Source organism: Coregonus lavaretus (genome assembly GCF_964263955.1).
Source record: "Coregonus lavaretus genome assembly, contig: HAP1_SCAFFOLD_397, whole genome shotgun sequence".
NCBI classification, from domain to species: domain Eukaryota; kingdom Metazoa; phylum Chordata; class Actinopteri; order Salmoniformes; family Salmonidae; genus Coregonus; species Coregonus lavaretus.
This window is the reverse complement of record NW_028165528.1, coordinates 222,733-249,283: the sequence shown is the minus strand read 5'-3', so window position 1 is coordinate 249,283 and position 26,551 is coordinate 222,733. Positions and strand designations below refer to the sequence as shown.

The window sequence follows — 26,551 nt, the reverse complement described above, 5'->3', positions numbered from 1 at the left end:
TAACAGAGTAGACCTTCCACTATAGAGATAAAGGAGAGAGGGATTGTAGAAGTTAATACTGATCCTTTAACAGAGTAGACCTTCCACTACAGAGATAAAGGAGAGAGAGATTGCAGATGTTAATACTGATCCTTTAACAGAGTAGACCTTCCACTACAGAGATAAAGGAGAGAGATATTGTAGATGTTAATACTGATCATTTAACAGAGTAGACCTTCCACTACAGAGATAAAGGAGAGAGATGTTGTAGATGTTAATTCTGATCCTTTAACAGAGTAGACCTTCCACTACAGAGATAAAGGAGAGAGAGAGATTGTAGATGTTAATACTGATCCTTTAACATAGTAGACCTTCCACTACAGAGATAAAGGAGAGAGAGAGAGATTGTAGATATTAATACTGATCCTTTAACAGAGTAGACCTTCCACTACAGAGATAAAGGAGAGAGAGAGAGAGAGATTGTAGATGTTAATACTGATCCTTTAACAGAGTAGACCTTCCACTACAGAGATAAAGGAGAGAGAGAGATTGTAGATGTTAATACTGATCCTTTAACAGAGTAGACCTTCCACTATAGAGATAAAGGAGAGAGAGATTGTAGAAGTTAATACTGATCCTTTAACAGAGTAGACCTTCCACTACAGAGGTAAAGGAGAGAGAGATTGCAGATGTTAATACTGATCCTTTAACAGAGTAGACCTTCCACTACAGAGATAAAGGAGAGAGATATTGTAGATGTTAATACTGATCATTTAACAGAGTAGACCTTCCACTACAGAGATAAAGGAGAGAGAGATTGTAGATGTTAATACTGATCCTTTAACAGAGTAGACCTTCCACTACAGAGATAAAGGAGAGAGAGATTGCAGATGTTAATACTGATCCTTTAACAGAGTAGACCTTCCACTACAGAGATAAAGGAGAGAGAGATTGCAGATGTTAATACTGATCCTTTAACAGAGTAGACCTTCCACTACAGAGATAAAGGAGAGAGATATTGTAGATGTTAATACTGATCATTTAACAGAGTAGACCTTCCACTACAGAGATAAAGGAGAGAGAGATTGTAGATGTTAATACTGATCCTTTAACAGAGTAGACCTTCCACTACAGAGATAAAGGAGAGAGAGAGATTGTAGATGTTAATACTGATCCTTTAACATAGTAGACCTTCCACTACAGAGATAAAGGAGAGAGAGAGAGAGATTGTAGATGTTAATACTGATCCTTTAACAGAGTAGACCTTCCACTACAGAGATACAGGAGAGAGAGAGAGAGATTGTAGATGTTAATACTGATCCTTAAACAGAGTAGACCTTCCACTACAGAGATAAAGGAGAGAGAGAGAGTTTGTAGATGTTAATACTGATCCTTTAACAGAGTAGACCATCCACTACAGAGATAAAGGAGAGAGAGATTGTAGATGTCAATACTGATCCTTTAACAGAGTAGATCATCCACCAATGTTCCCTCTAAATGTTTTGGGGCACTGAGCAAATTTCTGCTCTTGTGAGCGGAAACTTGAACGTTGTGAGAATTCTGAGCAACTTCCGGCGCACGTTTACAGTGTACACTGATGCTGTACCCTTACAGTTGTAGGCAGTAGCCAATAGGCTGTACCCTGACAGTTGTAGACAGTAGCCAATAGGCTGTACCCTGACAGTTGTAGACAGTAGCCAATAGGCTGTTGTGGCTATTTGAGTATAATGTAGGCCTACCAAACAAACCAATGGAGCAAATCCTATATGTGGTGTGCAATGCAGGCCTACATTGCATGAGACTTAAAAAAAGTTTTTACCTTATTCAGGGCTTGCCATTAACCCTTAAAATTATATCGACGCACCAGTGCGTCAACCTAAGTAACATAAAAAAGTCCCCAACAAAATCAGTCAGTTTAAGCTGGAGATATCGTCTCAATCCACCGCATCCGCCTATGTTGGCCTTCCACATCTGCGGTGGAAGGTGGCGGATCTACAGCGGAGTTTGTCAGACCATGAGACATCCCGAAAATTGGTCTTCTCACGAAAATGTCTGTAGCATCTGTATGATCCCACTATGAAAAGGAGAGACTCTCATGAACATGGTAGTGTTCTCCGTTTTGCTCTACGACCCACACAAGTGCTACGGGACTCGTCTGAAGCTATCCCATACAAACTAATAGATGTATGGAGGTAGTTTTGTGCCCCATAAATATGGGGTTATATGGGTAAAAAAAAATAAAGAATCCTGATCTGTCTTATGTCTCCTAGATACAGACACTTCAAAACCTTATTCCTTATGATGTATTTTTTGGACTGTCTTTTTTTTGCCATTTATGAATGTGTTATTCAATGAGTTTATATGGGCTTTAGTAGTAAAGGCCAAATTCAATATTTTATCAAATAATTGTTATATATATATATATATATAACTATGTTTTACATCTAATGCTAGCTAGCTACCCAACCAGCCCATAGAGAGAGCATTGCGGATGTTGTAGTCAACTTTAACTGCAACAGATTTCCACAACAATTTTCACGTTGCTACCAACCTTACTATAACACGAAAATGTAATTTTTGTTCACAAAAAACATTGTTCTCACATATTAGTGTTATTTAACGCTGTAAGTTATAGGAATTTGTGGTTTTGGGTGGATTTTTTCTTTAATTTAGGCACGACAGAAAAACATAAAAGCCCATTGATGTAGCTATGCTCTTTTAGGTAAATCAATGAAACAAGCTCCAGTAGGCTAATCTTTTTGAGTGTGGACTGTACTGTATGGTATTATACTGTATTATATGGACTGGAATTACACACATTGTTCAAACCATGAAGCTGGGAGAGAACATGCATGCTTTCGCAGGACATAAGCTAGCGAATTAGATTGTAATAATAGGGCCTACTTTACATGTATAATGTATATATACTCCTTTCATAATATTCCCCCTAATGTTATTAGCCTACCTCCTCCTTCTCTCTCTATTGTTGCTTCATTCCTTCCTCGCTTTAAAACAGTTAAATGAAATAGTTTTTGTTGTCCTTATCTTCATCATTGTAATGACATGCTGAATAATACAGCCCCACAATAAGATGCAGACGTCTTTCACTTCTTTTCACGAAGATTGAACAGTTATAGGTCTGAATAAATAACTGCTATAGCCCAGTGTTTCCCAAACTTGGTCCTGGGGCCCCTCCCCCGGGTGCACGTTGTGGTTTTTGTCCTAGAACTACACAGCTGATTGAAATCATCAAAGCTTGATGTCAGCCACATCAATGTGTCGGAGGAAACCACTTTCGACTGACAACTGAAGTCAGCTTGCAGGCGCCCGGGCTAGAGCGTGGTGAGCCAAGGGAAGCCCCTTGGCCAAACCCTCCCCTGGACGGCACTGGGCCAATTGTGCGCCGCCCTATGGGCCAGGTCATGGCCGGCTGTTGTGGCGCCTCAGCACTGGGATGCATTGCCTTATGAAAGGAGAAATCCACCCATTCCTATAATTTACATTGTTAAATAACACTACTAATAATATTTCTAATATGTGAGAACAATATTTTTTTGTGATCAAATGTTTCATTTAGCCGTTATAATAAGGTTGGTAGAAACATGTAAAAATCGTTTTGGGTATCTGTCGCAGCTCAGGTCGACTACAAAATCCACAATACAATGCTCTCTCTATGGGCTGGCTGGCTAGCTAGCAAGCAAGCAAACGTAGCTACACACATTAATACCAAATACAATATCAGCATGTGAAGTAGCTAGTTAGCTGTAAAGTGGCCTAAACAAACTGCACTATCAATTTAGGAGTCTACAACCTCACCATGTTCAACCTGCAGATCGATGTGCCTCACAGAGTGGAGTCTGACGTTCACAACGGCAGAGATCCTTTTGAGGAGATGGGGAAACTCCATTGGACTCCTGGTAACGCCCATTGGTGTACATTGCCCATGCTACGTCCATGGGCCGCGCGGTGCATTCTGGGCGATTCTGGGACAAGGAGAGCTTTCCTTCAAGGAGTGAATGGGAGGCAATTGAGTGCTAGCTAAAAAAATAAACATTAGCACGAATTTCGTCAAGGTACAACATTACGAATCTTTTCCGAGTTATGATATAATTGATCTCTTTATATCTGTAATATTGTATAGCTTTGGAATCGTCACATTATGTACTTTAGAGGAAAATAGGCACGTTTCTCGACTCATACCCTGACTTTGAGAAGAGATTGCGCGACGATTAGTTTAGCAACCGCGTGACGCTGCATGACAACTTCAACGGGATTGGTCGACAGTCTGCTGGGTGGAGCGTTATACTCTCCGATGTGCATTGCCCAATGTGATTCCTATCTGTTTTCTCTAATATCTCTGGCAACGGCACCATGCAATGCACCCTGGACTGAAGAGTCAGACAAATAGGAGACATGTGCTAGACAGATGGTTTTATTTGGTTTTATTTCCTGCAGTGTCTATTCATTGTCCAAACGCACAGCCGCTTTCTGGCTTGCTCCTGACTGCTATAGAGTTAGTACACATCATTCCCAAACATTCAAAATAATTTATTAAAACGTGAAAATGAACATTTCTAAGTGGTCACTTGTCAGAAAATGTTTTTAAAGTATCATATTATTCCCGGGGGTGTATAATGCATTTAATTCAGTTGACTGATTTCCTTATATGAACTGTAACTCAGTAAAATCTTTGAAATTGTTTGCTGTTGCATTTATATTTTTGAGAGAAAGACTGCGAGAGAGTGCTGACATGTGCATTGATTTAAAGCAACGATATTCAAGTGATAGGCTGATTTAAAACTCTGCCGCTGCAATAAATAAAAATATAAGTATCTTTACAATAAAAAATGTGCCCCCCCCCCCCCCCCCCGAAACCTGATGTAGATGTGTAAATTAGACTCGCATTCTGTCCTTATGTTACCGTAGCAACAGTTACCATGATGAGATGGTAGGTCTACATGCATTGTCCTGCGCTCCATCCTGAGAGGTGCTCTGTCCCCACCCGGAGGGTTGATGATTGGTCATGCAGATAGCAGAGACAAGGCCGTCGATAAGACATATTTAGACATTGCATATAATTTAACAGTTCCATTTTACATTTTGCTGTTAATATAAACAATGTATTATAATCGACCGGTTTGTGGGTTTGAACGGTAGATATCGGTAACCCGGTTCCCGCTATTCAACCCTAATCACCATGCACTCCTTAAATATCTCAGTGTCAGTGAAGAACTTGGTGTGTTAAGTTAAAACCAGGGCTCTAATTGAGGGGGTATGTGAGTGTATTGTGGCTTTTGTTAAAGAAAATGGCTGATTATATAAAGCGATCTATATGCCAGAAACAAGCTGTAAAATGCAGGCGAAAGACGTGACCGATGCATATTGGGCATCTTTGATTTGTCTATGATATTCAGAGGCTGCACAACATTTTATAGGATAAACAAAATTGACTTTGCTTAAGCAATGTGTGATTCTGTCACCATCAATTGATGTTCGACATTTCAACCGGCTGTTAAACAACATACTAACTCTAAATGAGTCAGGAGCCAGCCAGGTAGCCTAAGGAACGAAAATGAATTATTTAGGCTGTATTATTATTACTATTCCAAGGCTATAGCCTGCCATTTAAGAAATCAATGGTGAAGCATTTCAAATCAAAATCAAATTAAATGGTATTGGTCACATGCACATATTTAGCAGATGTTATTGCGGGTGTAGAGAAATGCTTGTATTTCTAGCTCCAACAGTTCAGTAGTATTTAACAATTCACCACAGTACACACTAATCTAAAAGTAGAAGAATGGAATTAAGAAATATATAATATATAATATATGGTATATAATATATGGTGCTTGCCTATGGAGCTGTGAGGGGAACGCCACCTCCGTACCTTCAGGCTCTGATCAGTCCCTACACCCAAATGAGGGCATTGCGTTCATCCACCTCTGGCCTGCTGGCTCCCCTTCCTCTGCGGAAGCATAGTTCCCGCTCAGCCAAGTCAAAACTGTTCGCTGCTCTGGCACCCCAATGGTGGAACAAGCTCCCTCACGACGCCAGGACAGCGGAGTCACTCACCACCTTCCGGAGACATTTGAAACCCCACCTCTTTAAGGAATACCTGGGATAGGATAAAGTAATCCTTCTACCCCCCCCCCCTCAAAAAAACAAAACAAATAAAATAAAAATATGAATAAAAAATATAACAAATAAAAATATATAAAAAATGAACTAAAAAATAAAAAAGAACAAAAAAAAATACATAAAATAACAAATAAAAAAATAACATGAGAAAAATTTTAAAAATAAATAATTAACATTGTAAAGTGGTTGTACTACTGGTTGTAAGGTGAAGGCACCAATTTGTAAGTCGCTCTGGATAAGAGCGTCTGCTAAATGACGTAAATGTAAATGTAAAATATAAATATTAGGACGAGCAATGTCGGAGTGGCATAAACTAAGATACAGTAGAATAGAATAGAATACAGTATATACATATGAGATGAGTAAAGCAGTATGTAAACATTACTAAAGTGGTTAGTGTTCCATTATTAATGTGGCCAGTGATTCCATGTCTGTGTATATCGGGCGGCAGCCTCTAAGGTGCAGGGTTGAGGAACCGGGTGGTAGTGTTCCATTATTAATGTGGCCAGTGATTCCATGTCTGTGTATATCGGGCGGCAGCCTCTAAGGTGCAGGGTTGAGGAACCGGCTGGTAGTGTTCCATTATTAATGTGGCCAGTGATTCCATGTCTGTGTATATCGGGCGGCAGCCTCTAAGGTGCAGGGTTGAGGAACCGGGTGGTAGTGTTCCATTATTAATGTGGCCAGTGATTCCATGTCTGTGTATATCGGGCGGCAGCCTCTAAGGTGCAGGGTTGAGGAACCGGCTGGTAGTGTTCCATTATTAATGTGGCCAGTGATTCCATGTCTGTGTATATCGGGCGGCAGCCTCTAAGGTGCAGGGTTGAGGAACCGGGTGGTAGTGTTCCATTATTAATGTGGCCAGTGATTCCATGTCTGTGTATATCGGGCGGCAGCCTCTAAGGTGCAGGGTTGAGGAACCGGCTGGTAGTGTTCCATTATTAATGTGGCCAGTGATTCCATGTCTGTGTATATCGGGCGGCAGCCTCTAAGGTGCAGGGTTGAGTAACCGGCTGGTAGTGTTCCATTATTAATGTGGCCAGTGATTCCATGTCTGTGTATATCGGGCGGCAGCCTCTAAGGTGCAGGGTTGAGGAACCGGGTGGTAGTGTTCCATTATTAATGTGGCCAGTGATTCCATGTCTGTGTATATCGGGCGGCAGCCTCTAAGGTGCAGGGTTGAGGAACCGGCTGGTAGTGTTCCATTATTAATGTGGCCAGTGATTCCATGTCTGTGTATATCGGGCGGCAGCCTCTAAGGTGCAGGGTTGAGGAACCGGCTGGTAGTGTTCCATTATTAATGTGGCCAGTGATTCCATGTCTGTGTATATCGGGCGGCAGCCTCTAAGGTGCAGGGTTGAGGAACCGGCTGGTAGTGTTCCATTATTAATGTGGCCAGTGATTCCATGTCTGTGTATATAGGGCGGCAGCCTCTAAGGTGCAGGGTTGAGGAACCGGCTGGTAGTGTTCCATTATTAATGTGGCCAGTGATTCCATGTCTGTGTATATCGGGCGGCAGCCTCTAAGGTGCAGGGTTGAGTAACCGGCTGGTAGTGTTCCATTATTAATGTGGCCAGTGATTCCATGTCTGTGTATATCGGGCGGCAGCCTCTAAGGTGCAGGGTTGAGGAACCGGCTGGTAGTGTTCCATTATTAATGTGGCCAGTGATTCCATGTCTGTGTATATCGGGCGGCAGCCTCTAAGGTGCAGGGTTGAGGAACCCGGTGGTAGTGTTCCATTATTAATGTGGCCAGTGATTCCATGTTGTGTATATCGGGCGGCAGCCTCTAAGGTGCAGGGTTGAGGAACCGGCTGGTAGTGTTCCATTATTAATGTGGCCAGTGATTCCATGTCTGTGTATATCGGGCGGCAGCCTCTAAGGTGCAGGGTTGAGTAACCGGGTGGTAGTGTTCCATTATTAATGTGGCCAGTGATTCCATGTCTGTGTATATCGGGCGGCAGCCTCTAAGGTGCAGGGTTGAGGAACCGGGTGGTAGTGTTCCATTATTAATGTGGCCAGTGATTCCATGTCTGTGTATATCGGGCGGCAGCCTCTAAGGTGCAGGGTTGAGGAACCGGGTGGTAGTGTTCCATTATTAATGTGGCCAGTGATTCCATGTCTGTGTATATCGGGCAGCAGCCTCTAAGGTGCAGGGTTGAGGAACCGGCTGGTAGTGTTCCATTATTAATGTGGCCAGTGATTCCATGTCTGTGTATATCGGGCAGCAGCCTCTAAGGTGCAGGGTTGAGGAACCGGCTGGTAGTGTTCCATTATTAATGTGGCCAGTGATTCCATGTCTGTGTATATCGGGCGGCAGCCTCTAAGGTGCAGGGTTGAGGAACCGGCTGGTAGTGTTCCATTATTAATGTGGCCAGTGATTCCATGTCTGTGTATATCGGGCGGCAGCCTCTAAGGTGCAGGGTTGAGTAACCGGGTGGTAGTGTTCCATTATTAATGTGGCCAGTGATTCCATGTCTGTGTATATCGGGCGGCAGCCTCTAAGGTGCAGGGTTGAGGAACCGGGTGGTAGTGTTCCATTATTAATGTGGCCAGTGATTCCATGTCTGTGTATATCGGGCGGCAGACTCTAAGGTGCAGGGTTGAGGAACCGGGTGGTAGTGTTCCATTATTAATGTGGCCAGTGATTCCATGTCTGTGTATATCGGGCAGCAGCCTCTAAGGTGCAGGGTTGAGGAACCGGCTGGTAGTGTTCCATTATTAATGTGGCCAGTGATTCCATGTCTGTGTATATCGGGCAGCAGCCTCTAAGGTGCAGGGTTGAGGAACCGGCTGGTAGTGTTCCATTATTAATGTGGCCAGTGATTCCATGTCTGTGTATATCGGGCGGCAGCCTCTAAGGTGCAGGGTTGAGGAACCGGGTGGTAGTGTTCCATTATTAATGTGGCCAGTGATTCCATGTCTGTGTATATCGGGCGGCAGCCTCTAAGGTGCAGGGTTGAGGAACCGGGTGGTAGTGTTCCATTATTAATGTGGCCAGTGATTCCATGTCTGTGTATATCGGGCGGCAGCCTCTAAGGTGCAGGGTTGAGGAACCGGGTGGTAGTGTTCCATTATTAATGTGGCCAGTGATTCCATGTCTGTGTATATCGGGCGGCAGCCTCTAAGGTGCAGGGTTGAGGAACCGGGTGGTTAGTGTTCCATTATTAATGTGGCCAGTGATTCCATGTCTGTGTATATCGGGCGGCAGCCTCTAAGGTGCAGGGTTGAGGAACCGGCTGGTAGTGTTCCATTATTAATGTGGCCAGTGATTCCATGTCTGTGTATATCGGGCGGCAGTCTCTAAGGTGCAGGGTTGAGGAACCGGCTGGTAGTGTTCCATTATTAATGTGGCCAGTGATTCCATGTCTGTGTATATCGGGCGGCAGCCTCTAAGGTGCAGGGTTGAGGAACCGGCTGGTAGTGTTCCATTATTAATGTGGCCAGTGATTCCATGTCTGTGTATATCGGGCGGCAGCCTCTAAGGTGCAGGGTTGAGGAACCGGGTGGTAGTGTTCCATTATTAATGTGGCCAGTGATTCCATGTCTGTGTATATCGGGCGGCAGCCTCTAAGGTGCAGGGTTGAGGAACCGGCTGGTAGTGTTCCATTATTAATGTGGCCAGTGATTCCATGTCTGTGTATATCGGGCGGCAGCCTCTAAGGTGCAGGGTTGAGGAACCGGCTGGTAGTGTTCCATTATTAATGTGGCCAGTGATTCCATGTCTGTGTATATCGGGCGGCAGCCTCTAAGGTGCAGGGTTGAGGAACCGGCTGGTAGCCTCCTAGTCATGGCATGTAGCATTGGTCACATGCTGCATGCTGGCAGGAGCATTCAGCATTTCAACAACACATGAACAACAGCACTTCAACAACATGCCTATAAATTGAGCATTTAGGCTGTATAAAATGCATGCCTTGTTATTTAGTGCCTTTGAATTTACTTTTTAGAAACACGAGTTTGGCCAGTCTTTGGTTTGAGGATCATGTGGTGAGTTATAAATGCCTGGTTTGTTAATTTAGCCTAGCAGAGGCTAGTGTATTCCCACGCCCTAATCACAGTCAACACAAATCTATTTTGTAACAACAATATCATGGAATGAAATAGAATACATTAGAAAATGATAGTTTCCCCAAAAATAATTTACAAGTGCACATTTGCCCACCTGATGATTTGCGGCTGCTGTGTTGAAAAATGAATAACTTTTTCTTGAATTCATTGATGATCAGATACTTCAGTTGTAACTGGTTCTGTTGCATTCCATGTTTACAGTTGATGGACATAATGTAGAATAATAGTGAAGACATCAAAACTATGAAATAACACATATGGAATCATGTAGTAATGAAAAAAGTGTTTTTAGCAACCCTTTCCCTTCATAACAGCTTTACACACTCTTGGCATTCTCTCAACCAGCTTCACCTGGAATGCTTTTCCAACAGTCTTGAAGAAGTTCTCACATATGCTGAGCACTTGTTGGCTGCTTTTCCTTCACTCTGCGGTCCAACTCATCCCAAACAATCTCAAACGGGTTGAGGTCGGGTGATTGTGGAGGCCAGGTCATCTGATGCAGCACTCCATCACTCTCCTTCTTGGTCAAATAGCCCTACACAGCCTGGGGGTGTGTTGGGTCAGTGTCCTGTTGTAAAACAAATGGTAGTCCCACTAAGCGCAAACCAGGTGGGATGGCGTATCGCTGCAGAATGCTGTGGTAGCCATGCTGGTTAAGTGTGCCTTGAATTCTAGCAAAAGCACCCCCACACCATCACACCATCACACCTCCTCCTCCATGCTTCACGGTGGGAACCACACATGCAGAGATAATCTGTTCACCTACCCTGCATCTCACAAAGACACGGCGGTTGGAACCAATCCAAAGAAAAGGATAGGCGGGAGCTTTGTGGACAACAACACCCATTGTGAGGGCAGAGAGACGGATCTTGTCAGTGTATCCATAATCTTTGATTGCACTGAATTAAATTCGACTTTCTGTTACTCAAATTCAAATTCCTGTGGGATGTGGCCAATTAGAATTTCAACTCATGAGCAATGTTCTCTCCAACTTGATTAGTTAACACTATTAACATTTGCCTCTACTGTGGGAATTCTGATGGAATCAACACAATATTAGCCACTTTCAGTCCAGCATACTGAAATAAAACAAACTATGCAAGACTTAGTATACAAAATTAACTATGCAATAGATTTAGTAGGCAGAGCGCATCAGAGAAGGATTCTGTAGCATTGACAGGCACGACTCAGGCCTGTACTCTGAGCCATAGTACTCATGCATAAGAAAACAACAAAGGAAAGAAAAGCATTGCAAGTTTACATTTTGCAAAGTTAGTGTTGGAGAGGTAGAATTGTTTTTGTTATCGATCAATAATGAAAAACCTCCTGGCATTGACAACTTAGATGGAAAGCTACTGAGGATGGTAGCTGACTCTATAGCCACTCCTATCTGCCATATCTTTAATCTGAGCCTAGAGGAAAGTCTTTGTCCTCAGGCCTGGAGGGAAGCCAAAGTCATTCCGCTACCCAAGAGTGGTAAAGCGACCTTTACTGGTTCTAACAGCAGACCTAGCAGCTTGCTGCCAGCTCTTAGCAAACTGTTGTTTGACCGAATACAATGCTATTTCTCTGTAAACAAATTAACAACAGACTTTCAGCATGCTTCTAGAGAAATGAATATACTTGGCCACTGTTAAAACTGTATCATACAGCTGGTACAGCCTCAGTGTTCACAGTAAACGGGTGCCGGAAGTTGTACAGAATTTTCACAACATTCAAGTTTGCGCTCAGCAGACCTGAAATTTGCTCAATGCCGATTAATCTTCCTCATGAGTTGAATGGGAGTCAATTCCACAATTCTGAATTGAGCCCAACCCTGATTGCTACACATATTATGACCTGTGTCTTTATCTAAACCAAAGCAGTTTGACTTCTTAGCAATGAAGTTGCAACTGTGAGCTGCTGTAAACCTATGTGATTGGGTACAAAGTACAAAGGTTGAGTCTCTAGATTCCCTTGCTGCACTGGGGAAATAATGAAATGGTTGTCATGGTGATTTAAACTGGGCCTGGTTATCTCCCAACTCGGAGGCCATGTCAATTGTTACATTTCAGCCAATTGATAAAAGCAGCTACAAGGCTGAACCTAAAAGACAACTCTAAATTGATACTTATTTATATTATCCTAAAATCCTTTATCTCATTCTATTGAGTCTCTTTGTTCAACAGGTAGTCTATGATATTAATATTGTAGCAAACAGCGGGGCAGGGAAGTGAACCCGGGTCGCTGGCGAGAAAGGCAAACACCCTACACATGGCAATAGGGTTAACCCACATGGTGGGAATTTTAACGTGGCTCACTACACAGCCCCCTCCAAAACAGGAAGGTATTGGGGATTTTTCAGTAGACTATAGTTCAATCCTTTTAGACTCAGTATACTATAAGTTAAACAGTTAATCACAACATGACAAGCACGGAGCCAGGGTTAAACATAGTTACATCTCTGTTGCTAGGCAGGAACTTCATTGGTTCCTCTCGCTGGTGTAGTCATGGCCTTGCCTGATGCTAGAACCTTGGTGGGCGTGGAAGGTTCTTCTCTCTTCATCTGATCTGACTTCGGGTCAAATTCCTCGCTCCTCCCTAATCCATGGCTGTCCTGCCTTATCAGTGACTGAAACCAGACTGTTGCCCTTTGCCTCCCTCCTTAGGCATATTCCTGGAACGGAGCCAGGGGTTAAACATAGTTCAGACTATAAGTTAAACATGGTTAATCACAGCATGACAGGTGTTGGGACTGAGTGGTACAGAAGGAAGAGGCTTGGAAGAATGCCTGCAATGTGTGAGAACTGCCTGCTATGTGTGGGAACTGTATATGATTGAGAAATTGATTATGGACCTGCCATGTTTAAGCCATGTTTAAGTACCGATTGATAGGTATGGGAATCAATTAGGGGGTCAGAATGGAGCCAGGAAATGGCTCTGCTATTTTTACAGGACAGGGCTGTTATTTCTACAGGACAGGGGCTGTTATTTTTACATGACAGGGCTGTTATTTTTACAGGACAGGGCTGTTATTTCTACAGGGCAGGGCTGTTATTTTTACAGGACAGGGCTGTTATTTTTACAGGACAGGGCTGCTATTTTTACATGACAGGCCTTGGTTCCGCCACTAATGTTTCCAGACACTGAATTAGAAGGGAGAGAAGTCAGATACCGCCATTTTTATAAAATAAGGAAGTGGGCGGAGCGGTCAAGAGGTGAAAACTGGAGACAATGGTGGAGGAACCAAACAGGGAGGGATTAAGCTAAAATGTATGTAAAATGAGTAAGGATGAAACTGTATATAAACTGAGAGCTGAGAGGTGGAAAGTTAGATGCTCTGCAGACCACCTCGGCTATATTATCTGTGTAATAAAGTATATCTTAATTCTACAAAAACTCTGAAAGTACTTTTTGTTTCACTGACGACAAATACAATTTTCGACATCAAAGGCACTACTCAGCCCCCTCACACGTCCAGGCTTTCTGATGGCCTCATGGCCACCATCCCACTTCTGTAGCAAACGGCGGGGCAGGGAAGCAAACCCAGGTTGTTGGCGTGAAAGGCAAACACCCGACACATCATGCCATTGGCACTAAGAGGGTTAACCCACTTGGTGGGAATTATAACGTGGCTCATATACTGAGGATCGTTGCACTATAGTGGAACAAATATGATACAATTACATATTTCATACGAAATGTGAAATGTAGAACTATGATATATTCATATGCTATATGTTTTTGAATTGAACTTACCCAATCCCAGTTAGCGCCTGTCCCAGGATTCACATTGTTGGGGGAGGAGAGAACAGGACACTAAGCCACTCCATATGGCTCGTTGTTGGGGGGAGGAGAGAACAGGACACTAAGCCACTCCATATGGCTCGTTGTTGGGGGAGGAGAGAACAGGACACTAAGCCACTCCATATGACTCGTTGTTGGGGGGAGGAGAGAACAGGACACTAAGCCACTCCATATGACTCGTTGTTGGGGGAGGAGAGAACAGGACACTAAGCCACTCCATATGACTCGTTGTTGGGGGGAGGAGAGAACAGGACACTAAGCCACTCCAGCTATGGCTCGTTGTTGGGGGGAGGAGAGAACAGGACACTAAGCCACTCCATATGGCTCGTTGTTGGGGGAGGAGAGAACAGGACACTAAGCCACTCCATATGGCTCGTTGTTGGGGGGAGGAGAGAACAGGACACTAAGCCACTCCATATGGCTCGTTGTTGGGGGGAGGAGAGAACAGGACACTAAGCCACTCCATATGGCTCGTTGTTGGGGGGAGAGAACAGGACACTAAGCCACTCCATATGGCTCGTTGTTGGGGGGAGGAGAGAACAGGACACTAAGCCACTCCATATGACTCGTTGTTGTTGGGAGGAGAGAACAGGACACTAAGCCACTCCACATGGCATCTGGATGGACAATACAAGGTTTATTAGAATTATATTTAGTGGGGTATATTTGTTGGGTTTCCAGGCTATTGTCATGGCTATTGTATTGTCAACATTATGATCTAACGGCTATATTCTCACCTTGATCTTCTGGGATGTTTCAATGACAAGGCCATCATGGAAAGAGTTGTTCAGCTATAGAGACACATCAACACAGTAATTCAGTATATCTGGTCCTCCATTATGGAAAGAGTTGTTCAGCTGTAGAGACACAACAACACAGTAATTCAGTATATCTGGTCCTCCATCATGGAAAGAGTTGTTCAGCTGTATAGACACAACAACACAGTAATTCAGTATATCTGGTCCTCCATTATGGAAAGAGTTGTTCAGCTGTAGAGACACAACAACACAGTAATTCAGTATATCTGGTCCTCCATCATGGAAAGAGTTGTTCAGCTGTATAGACACAACAACACAGTAATTCAGTATATCTGGTCCTCCATTATGGAAAGAGTTGTTCAGCTGTAGAGACACATCAACACAGTAATTCAGTATATCTGGTCCTCCATTATGGAAAGAGTTGATCAGCTGTAGAGACACAACAACACAGTAATTCAGTATATCTGGTCCCCCATTATGGAAAGAGTTGTTCAGCTGTAGAGACACATCAACACAGTAATTCAGTATATCTGGTCCTCCATTATGGAAAGAGTTGTTCAGCTGTATAGACACATCAACACAGTAATTCAGTATATCTGGTCCTCCATTATGGAAAGAGTTGTTCAGCTGTATAGACACATCAACACAGTAATTCAGTATATCTGGTCCTCCATTATGGAAAGAGTTGTTCAGCTGTAGAGACACATCAACACAGTAATTCAGTATATCTGGTCCTCCATTATGGAAAGAGTTAATCAGCTGTATAGACACATCAACACAGTAATTCAGTATATCTGGTCCTCCATTATGGAAAGAGTTGTTCAGCTGTAGAGACACAACAACACAGTAATTCAGTATATCTGGTCCCCCATTATGGAAAGAGTTGTTCAGCTGTAGAGACACATCAACACAGTAATTCAGTATATCTGGTCCTCCATTATGGAAAGAGTTGTTCAGCTATAGAGACACATCAACACAGTAATTCAGTATATCTGGTCCTCCATTATGGAAAGAGTTGTTCAGCTGTATAGACACATCAACACAGTAATTCAGTATATCTGGTCCTCCATTATGGAAAGAGTTGTTCAGCTGTATAGACACATCAACACAGTAATTCAGTATATCTGGTCCTCCATTATGGAAAGAGTTGTTCAGCTGTAGAGACACATCAACACAGTAATTCAGTATATCTGGTCCTCCATTATGGAAAGAGTTGATCAGCTGTATAGACACATCAACACAGTAATTCAGTATATCTGGTCCTCCATTATGGAAAGAGTTGATCAGCTATAGAGACACATCAACACAGTAATTCAGTATATCTGGTCCTCCATTATGGAAAGAGTTGTTCAGCTGTATAGACACAACAACACAGTAATTCAGTATATCTGGTCCTCCATTATGGAAAGAGTTGTTCAGCTGTAGAGACACAACAACACAGTAATTCAGTATATCTGGTCCTCCATTATGGAAAGAGTTGTTCAGCTGTAGAGACACAACAACACAGTAATTCAGTATATCTGGTCCTCCATTATGGAAAGAGTTGTTCAGCTGTATAGACACAACAACACAGTAATTCAGTATATCTGGTCCTCCATTATGGAAAGAGTTGTTCAGCTGTATAGACACAACAACACAGTAATTCAGTATATCTGGTCCTGGTTGCCATAGTTACAGTAGGAGCCCATGTTTGATGAGCTACAGGGATTTAGAATTTTAACACAAAAGCTTAAATGAAGAGAAAAGTTTCCTGTTTCAGGTCAGGGGCCGTATCCACAAATCATCTCAGAGTAGGAGTACTGATCTGGGATCAGTTTAGCCTTTTAGATCATAATGAATAAGATTATATGGACAGATCCCTGATCAGCACTCCTACTATGAGGCCCAGTATCCTGTTTCAGGTCAGTTCTACCTTTCTGTCTGAAAATGGAATGTTCTGAACATCCTGAAATCATAGCTTCATACTAGACTTGGGTAAAGGGATTCATCATGTTAGGTACTGTATTTTAGATGAACTTGATTTCCACTGATCTTTGCACCTTTGGGACTATTCCATTCCACTTAAACAATAACTCGTAGTTGTGGTGAGAATAAATTGTGGTGTGACAGTGGCACTCTGACTCCACCTAGTGGAGTCCCCACAGAGTTATATATGGGGATCCCTCTCCACCTGCCATGTCATATCAACAAATATGGTTGAGGGTTTGCATCACTGGGTTCACTCAGGTGCTGTAGTACAGGACGTGTTCTGGATCTCTTTCTACACTGAAGACAGTCATAGTCTCCTGAAGGAGCAGGTTTCTCCCAGTATCTGGTGATGCACTGTCTGCGGAACCTGTGTCCACAGGTGATAGAGACTGGATCCCTCAGCACCTGCTGACACACTGCACACCTGGACTGATCCTCTGGCAGAGAGCTGAAGGAACATTATAAAAACATAAGGACATTGAGATTGTTCACTGCTATTTCTCAATGAATGTGATGTCATGATGAACTTTTTAACAGAGCAGAGTAAGCAACAGGTACTGATATATAGTTCTGTCCCTTTCTCGCTGACCCAGGAAGTGAACTCAAAACCCTCTGAACAATAAAAGGTACTGTTGAAAGTGCTGTCTCTCTCATATTACCTTTGATCAAATGGCGTAGTTCTGCTGATAAAATGTGGAGATTGTCCATGGACCAGTCACTCTTCATAGAGACAGCTGGGTACTGGAGACTCTACTCTCTGGGTCTGGTTGGAGTCTCTGACAGCTGGGTACTGGAGACTCTACTCTCTGGGTCTGGTTGGAGTCTCTGACAGCTGGGTACTGGAGACTCTACTCTCTGGGTCTGGTTGGAGTCTCTGACAGCTGGGTACTGGAGACTCTACTCCCTGGGTCTGGTTGGAGTCTCTGACAGCTGGGTACTGGAGACTCTACTCTCTGGGTCTGGTTGGAGTCTGACAGCTGGGTACTGGAGACTCTACTCTCTGGGTCTGGTTGGAGTCTCTGACAGCTGAGTACTGGAGACTCTACTCTCTGGGTCTGGTTGGAGTCTCTGACAGCTGGGTACTGGAGACTCTACTCTCTGGGTCTGGTTGGAGTTTCTGACAGCTGGGTACTGGAGACTCTACTCTCTGGGTCTGGTTGGAGTCTCTGACAGCTGAGTACTGGAGACTCTACTCTCTCGGTCTGTTTGGAGTCTCTGACAACTGGGTACTGGAGACTCTACTCTCTGGGTCTGGTTGGAGTTTCTGACAGCTGGGTACTGGAGACTCTACTCTCTGGGTCTGGTTGGAGTCTCTGACAGCTGAGTACTGGAGACTCTACTCTCTGGGTCTGGTTGGAGTCTCTGACAGCTGGGTACTGGAGACTCTACTCTCTGGGTCTGGTTGGAGTCTCTGACAGCTGGGTACTGGAGACTCTACTCTCTGGGTCTGGTTGGATTCTCTGACAGCTGGGCACTGGAGACTCTACTCTCTGGGTCTGGTTGGAGTCTCTGACAGCTGGGTACTGGAGAGTATACTCTCTGGGTCTGGTTGGAGTCTCTGACAGCTGGGTACTAGAGACTCTACTTTCTGGGTCTGGTTGGAGTCTCTGACAGCTGGGTACTGGAGACTCTACTCTCTGGGTCTGGTTGGAGTCTCTGACAGCTGGGTACTGGAGACTCTACTCTCTGGGTCTGGTTGGAGTCTCTGACAGCTGGGTACTGGAGACTCTACTCTCTGGGTCTGGTTGGAGTCTCTGACAGCTGGGTACTGGAGACTCTACTCTCTGGGTCTGGTTGGAGTCTCTGACAGCTGGGTACTGGAGACTCTACTCTCTGGGTCTGGTTGGAGTCTCTGACAGCTGGGTACTGGAGACTCTACTCTCTGGGTCTGGTTGGAGTCTCTGACAGCTGGGTACTGGAGACTCTACTCTCTGGGTTTGGTTGGAGTCTAACAATTTACAAGTACAATATTTCCACAACGTATTTTTGTTTGTTATTAAACCTCATAGTATTTCATACAGTAATGATGATCAGTAGTATCAGAAATCACCCTGGATCATTATTAAACCCCATAGTATTTCATACAGTAATGATGATCAGTAGTATCAGAAATCATCCTGGATCATTATTAAACCCCATAGTATTTCATACAGTAATGATGATCAGTAGTATCAGAAATCACCCTGGATCATTATTAAACCCCATAGTATTTCATACAGTAATGTTGATCAGTAGTATCAGAAATCACCCTGCATCATTCATCATGTCAGACATTTCCCTCTATTTCTCCCCACATGGAACTGCTGATGTAAAAGGGCTTCATAAATAAATGATTGATATAACGTTGAACTCCCAACCTCCCAACCAGACTACAGTCTGTTACATTCTCACATTCTCCACAGATCTTTGAGGAATTCCCCTTTTATAACCTATAATGTATGGCAGTAATCTTACTTTTGGTCAAAGGGCATTGGTCCACTGATAACATTGAGAGGATTGTACATGGACCAGTCATAGACAGACAGCTGGGTACTGGAGACTGCTCTCTGGGTCTGGGGGTTGGCAGTGCCCCCCTCCTCTCTCTCCTCAGAGACACTCATCTTAGGAGTGTGTTCCAACTTCCAGAATTACAGTGTGATAACAAGACTCACACACCATTTAGGAGACACACACTTCCTTGATTAAACATATACTTACTAGAGTTTACAGGATATCCTGCTCTGTCCTCTCTCCAGTTTAGAGTTTATAGGATATCCTGCTCTGTCCTCTCTCCAGTTTAGAGTTTATAGGATATCCTGCTCTGTCCTCTCTCCAGTTTAGAGTTTATAGAATATCCTGCTCTGTCCTCTCTCCAGTTTAGAGTTTATAGGATATCCTGCTCTGTCCTCTCTCCAGTTTAGAGTTTATAGGATATCCTGCTCTGTCCTCTCTCCAGTTTAGAGTTTATAGGATATCCTGCTCTGCCCTCTCTCCAGTTTAGAGTTTATAGGATATCCTGCTCTGTCCTCTCTCCAGTTTAGAGTTTATAGGATATCCTGATCTGTCATCTAAAAATATTTAATGGCTGGACAAGAACAAATATACTTTTATATAGGTATGCTTTCTACACACCAGGAGGATAAACCATTAACCATGAGGTGTAGCTAACTGTTTTCTTTACTGACAACTGGGGTTAGAGACAGACAGAGACTGAGAGAGACACAGACATCAAATACTCATGATCTTTGACCTTCCACCATTTCAGGCTTTTTTTACAGAAATTGCATGGTAACACTTTACATGGCAGATGATAGGCATTAAAATACATTCATAAAGCCCTTGACCATTTTAAATAATAGTATTTACATTTTCGTCATTTAACATACGCTCTTATCCAAAGATACTCAAGGGCACATCTACAGTTTTTTTACCTAGTCAGCTCAGGGTTTCGAACCAGCGACCTTTCGGTTACTGGTCCAACACCCTTATCCGCTAGGCTACCTGCCACCAGTGTATGATGGGCATTTTACAACAACTACAGCTGACATTATTGTGGTCATGTTAAGTATTTAGTTTTTTATTGGGATCCCCAAATAGACGTTGCCAAGGCAATCATTTTTTTTTTTTTTTTTTTTTTTTTTCAGGCTGCAAAGTAAGGATCCTACCAGGGATTATTCATGTATGATGTTAGTAGAATGTATACATTGGGATAGTAGTAAGGATCCTACCAGGGATTATTTATGTATGATGTTGGTAGAATGTATACATTGGGATAGTAGTAAGGATCCTACCAGGGATTATTCATGTATGATGTTGGTAGAATGGATACATTGGGATAGTAGTAAGGATCCTACCAGGGATTATTCATGTATGATGTTGGTAGAATGTATACATTGGGATAGTAGTAAGGATCCTACCAGGGATTATTTATGTATGATGTTGGTAGAATGGATACATTGGGATAGTTAGTAGTAAGAGGCCGGTGGGTAAATGACTAAGAATCAAGCCTCCCGTCAGTTAGGGAGCTTTGTTTCTTTATTGTGTGTTTAGTTGTACCTTTACCTTCCTGTAGTTGGTCATATGGAAGGATTCTGTATGGAGAAATGGTCTAACATCACTCCTAATGTGTTCTCCAACTCATAAAACATTTTAGAAAAAGGCTCAGTGCCGTTATCCTCGCAAGGGAGGTATTGAAAGGGAGAGCCAATTTTGACCGCTACCTTATTGAGAAAAAAAGTATTACTTGTTAAACAAAATCTCTTTATCTGAGCAATTGTATTAGTATATTAGTAATTTAATAATTTGGGACCCCACTGTATACTTCAAAGTTAGAGATATGTTGAAACTGGATCCCTCATAATGATTCTACATTTTATAGTATGCCATGGCCATTACTGGCCAAAGGTTAAACTACTGTTATGTTAATGCTATGCTATGGTGTTGTGCCACTAGACTTTGACCAGATATTATTGCATCCAAAGATCAACTGTACCTAGAACACAGAGACAGAGCCACTTGTCATCAGGAAGGTGCTCTCTCAGCAGAACGGAAAATATCTCAATGACTTGACATGTTCTGGTTGTGAATACAGGCTACAAGGTAAGACTCTTCCAAGGGATTATTGTAAAGTGTGTAGGGAAATTAAATATATGGTGTTATTATAGTATAGAGAATGACAGTAAAACACTCAGATCTAACAGTCCATTTCACCTGGGACAGGTACGTGACAGTTCAATCATACAAAATGGCGCTAACTGGGCGTAGGCAAGTCAAATTCAAAAACATATTGTTTATATCTCGTATTATAGGATTCATATATCGTGGTTATTTCACCATTTGTAAAAATGTTAATCTATCATAGTTCTAAATAATCTTTCAGAATATCAGAACATTTGTTGTTTTCAAAATTACAATGAGCTCCTACTTCCTGTGTAATTTGGTATGAAACCTGAACATACTTTTCTTAACATTGATATTATGAATTAAATTCAATAATATCATAATAATATCAGACCTGTTGAACAAAGCAACACACTAGAATGAGTGGAATTATTACAAGAGAAAGTGAGACATTATTATTATTAATTACTATTAATAATAATATTATTGTATTATTATTATTATTAATATTATATTATTATTATTATTATTATTATTATTATTATTATTAGTTCCACTACATGGAGAAAAGGTTAACAATATCAGTCATGACTACGTGTTGATGTGATTGCATTAAATCACCTGACTGTTTGGACGTGTCTGTTAGTAAATGTTTTATTTCTAAGAGATAATGAATAAAATAGAACAATTGACCTTCAATAATTAGTTGTCATTGTGTTACTCACAACCAACATGTTGGATCTCGTTTTAGGGGTCAGTAATCTAAAATTAGTCTCTCTGGGGAGAGAGAGGAGGGGGGCCCTGCCTCTAAAATGAGTCTCTCTGGGGAGAGAGAGGAGGGGGTCCCTGCCTCTAAAATGAGTCTCTCTGGGGAGAGAGAGGAGGGGGGCCCTGCCTCTAAAATGAGTCTCTCTGGGGAGAGAGAGGAGGGGGGCCCTGCCTCTAAAATGAGTCTCTCTGGGGAGAGAGAGGAGGGGGTCCCTGCCTCTAAAACAAGTCTCTCTGGGGGACATGACACCACAGCTAAGAGGTGAGATGACAATTTTGTGAAGCAAAACGCTATATAGCTGGAATGAAATGTTTGTATCCTGTACATTTGACTGTGATATGTGGTTGTCTCACCAGCACACACACACACACACACACACACACACACACACACACACACACACACACACACACACACACACACATGCATAACCTTATTGTTTTTACTAGTTCTGACCGTTGTTACAAGCGGAATTTTGACAATACTACCGTCAAATCAACACACTCTTCACTCCTGTTTAAACCAAAAAGGGTTCTATCACCTGCTTTATATATGGAACCACTAAAAGTTCTATATAGAAACCTTTTATAGGGTTCTTTGATCAGAACTCTAGAGGTTCTTCTTCCCTGAACCAAAATGGTTCCATATAGAACCCTGTATGGTGCCATTTATGAATTATGGCTACTACTATTAAATAGGAATATTTTTTAGCTAAGAATATAATTTATAGGAAAATAGGAATGGTTTAAAAATCCCTATATTCATTTAAAATGATCCTTAGAAATAGCAGTGCTGGGGGTTTGGAAAGCCATAGTCAGTCAATCAACAACAGAATAATACTCTTATGAAAAATATTGACCTTTAATTTAGTCTGTGGATACTATGCGACTAGAAAGGTTATAAATGCATGCGCAGTTGAAAAAAATATGGCAGGTGGAAATCAAAAGAGGATGTTCTACGGAGATAGGTGGGCCGGGCTGAGAGTAGCAGAGGGGTGGGATTAAAAAAGATCATGATCGATAATAGTCATTACTGTAAACACTATAGATGTCTGGGTACTATCTATCCAAAATGTAATGTGTATAATTAATTATTATTATTGTTATTATTATTATTATATATATATAAAAAGTAATTACTGTGTATAAAAGTATTGTACAGTGGGATAGGCAAGCATTGATATATGTTTCAGTAAGATTGGATTTTTAGCGTTTATAGCAATGGTTATTAATTGTACTGCAGGGATGGAACATAAGTCAAAGAAAATGTAAGTCGGAGAAAAATGTAGGTTGTGGTGGCAGCTGCAGAGAGGTATTTGGGTGTGCGAGACTTGACATCTCTTTGTTTCCCATGTATTTCTAAAATGGTAACTCATTACTTTAGTTAGCTATATATCTCGTATTAGGCCTGTGATGCTTTTGGAAGAGCAATTTAATAGTGACTATAGCAGGTGTTGAACCCCTAGTAAATAATCACTAGTCAGATGCTCCAACCTCAACCCTAGTATACATGTTTTATAAAAAATGATCTTAATATCTGATATTGGGAGTAAACAACCTCGGAATAGATAAGACAAGAGTGCTTCTTCCAGCCGGCCAATAAATTACATCATGCAACCCTCGTGGTTAGCAAATGTACCTCAACATGCCCCTTGCTTGTGCTAGAAGGCAGAGTGTTCGCTGCTGGTTGATGAATCTGACAATGAATGTACTAGGAAAATACGTTTTTCTCGACCAGAGGTGACTAAGTTAATGTTCAGGCTTATTGATAATCGTTATAGTAATCAAGTATAATTTCAAAACATGAGCATAAAAACAGGTAATAATAAACATGAATCATCATTATATTATTTCACAGTAATCTGTTAAATGCTTTTTCAGTCGTTCCTCTTGCGTTAGCAGTGTGGAAAGGGACAGTAAAAAGCATGTGCAGGAGTTTTCCTGTGAGGGGGAGTGGTGGTGTATCCAGGGAGAAAACTAAACTAACCTTCTGAAATGTCATTCGTGGTCTTATGCTGCCATCTATTGGAATTATTTAGTAACTGCAGTAGTATTGAATAAAGTATATCCTTACTAAAGTAGTAATTACTCAGAATTTCAAAATATGACATTTTCTAGTTCATTCTACCACTTACAACCATAACATAACCATTTATAGCATAACAAACAGTGAAACTGACATAAACCAAAAACACCATACATTTAGTTAACGTTATATATATATATTTATATATATACTATTTATTTAGATGGGTGACATTATCTGCCAAAGTAATACCACTGTAGATAAAGAAGAGCTCTCCAGTAGGTGTACCAAAACTTTCAAAGGCCATTTTCTCAAAATTGAGGTTACAAGTTTATCATCTTTAAAAGCAGAATTACTTTCCCATTGTTCCTCAACTGTAGTGTATGATATACCTTTTTCTAGCTGAGTCTCTACTTTTATCCAATGTAAAAAAACACAATTTCAAACTTTGCTAAATAAGTTCGAATCGAGCCGGTCGGCCACATTTGACTGTGTAAAACCTAGCAGTACTACTTATTTCTCTGAGAGTGAGGCAGATATATATCATGACTGTGTAAAACCTAGCAGTACTACTTATTTCTCTGAGAGTGAGGCAGATATATTATTACTGTGTAAAACCTAGCAGTACTACTTATTTCTCTGAGAGTGAGGCAGATATATATATTATTACAGTGTAAAACCTAGTAGTACTACTTATTTCTCTGTGAGTGAGGCAGATATATGGCATTTTGCCAAAAAACATGATTATTTGTCTCTCTGAAATGAAACCATCTAGTGATAGATTTTAAACAAATACATGTCTGTCATTGAACAATCCCGTGCCATGATTAGCTACTGAAAACACACACCAATCTCTTTCATAATTTCTTCAAACAATAAAAGCTAACTTACGAACATTTCTGAAAATGGATTTATAGCATTTTGGAATGAAACTCTTCTTATGTTTCCCCATCTGAGCTCAGAGTAGATGAGAGATGTAATGTTTGTCTCTGTTGTGTTGAAGCCCAATCAAGCAGGAGAGACCAGCCTCCCCTGTACCCAGCTGTGTGTCCATGAAGAGTGACCGGTCTATGGGTCATCCTCTAAACTTTAGAGAGGGAGACTTTTCTACTGAACAAAGGTAAGAAGAACTCATTGGTCATGGTCAGTGAGTTAAACAACACTGTCTCTAATCATTTCTCATCTCCCATTTTACCATTTATTTTTGTTGTTTTCAAAATCCATAGGCTAATCGTTTTTTCCATTTTCATAGTCCTAAAACAATATCAAACCAACACTACATTCCCTCCCTGTGTGTGTTTGTGTGTGTGTGTGTGTGTGTGTGTGTGTGTGTGTGTGTGTGTGTGTGTGTGTGTGTGTGTGTGAGTGTGTGTGTGTGGTGTATCCAGGGTGAAAACTAAACTAACCTTCTGAAATGTCATTCATGGTCTTACGCTTCCATCTATTGGAATTATTTAGAAACTGCAGTAGTATTGAATAAAGTATATTCTTACTAAAGTAGTAATTACTCAGAATTTCAAAATATGACATTTTCTAGTTCATTCTACCACTTACAACCATAACATAACCATTTATAGCATAACAAACAATGAAACTGACATAAACCAAAAACACCATACATTTAGTTAACTATATATATATATATATATATATATATATATATATATATATATATATATATATATATATATATATATATATATATATATATATATATTATATATATATATATATATTTATATATATACTATTTATTTAGATGGGTGACATTATCTGCCAAAGTAATACCACTGTAGATAAAGAAGTGCTCTCCAGTAGGTGTACCAAAACTTTCAAAGGCCATTTTCTCAAAATTGAGGTTACAAGTTTATCATCTTTCAAAGCAGAATTACTTTCCCATTGTTCCTCAACTGTAGTGTATGATATACCTTTTTCTAGCTGAGTCTCTACTTTTATCCAATGTAAAAAAACACAATTTCAAACTTTGCTAAATAAGTTCGAATCGAGCCGGTTGGCCACATTTGACTGTTTAAAACCTAGCAGTACTACTTATTTCTCTGAGAGTGAGGCAGATATATATTATGACTGTGTAAAACCTAGCAGTACTACTTATTTCTCGGAGAGTGAGGCAGATATATTATTACTGTGTAAAACCTAGCAGTACTACTTATTTCTCTGAGAGTGAGGCAGATATATATAGCATTTTGCAAAAAAACATGATTATTTGTCTCTCTGAAATGAAACCATCTAGTGATAGATTTTAAACAAATACATGTCTGTCATTGAACAACCCCATACCATGATTAGCTACTGAAAAAACACACCAATCTCTTTCATAATTTCTTCAAAAAATAAAAGCTAATTTACGAACATTTCTGAAAATGGATATATAGCGTTTTGGAATGAAACTCTTCTTATGTTTCCCCATCTGAGCTCAGAGTAGATGAGAGATGTAA

The 26,551-nt window shown here is 41.3% G+C and overlaps 1 protein-coding gene across 1 annotated transcript in view; it reads right to left on the bottom strand.

The window, feature by feature from the left end:
* LOC311115752 (NLR family CARD domain-containing protein 3-like) overlaps positions 1-19,302 on the bottom strand; it is a gene marked incomplete at both ends in the record, with an annotated part of 35,560 nt that extends 16,258 nt beyond the window's left edge. Inside the window, one exon of the mRNA XM_084190898.1 lies at positions 19,157-19,302. Within this exon, the coding sequence (XP_084047024.1) occupies positions 19,157-19,302 (146 nt within the window). The remainder of the gene's footprint in view (positions 1-19,156) is intronic.
* Positions 19,303-26,551: the final 7,249 nt, after the last annotated feature.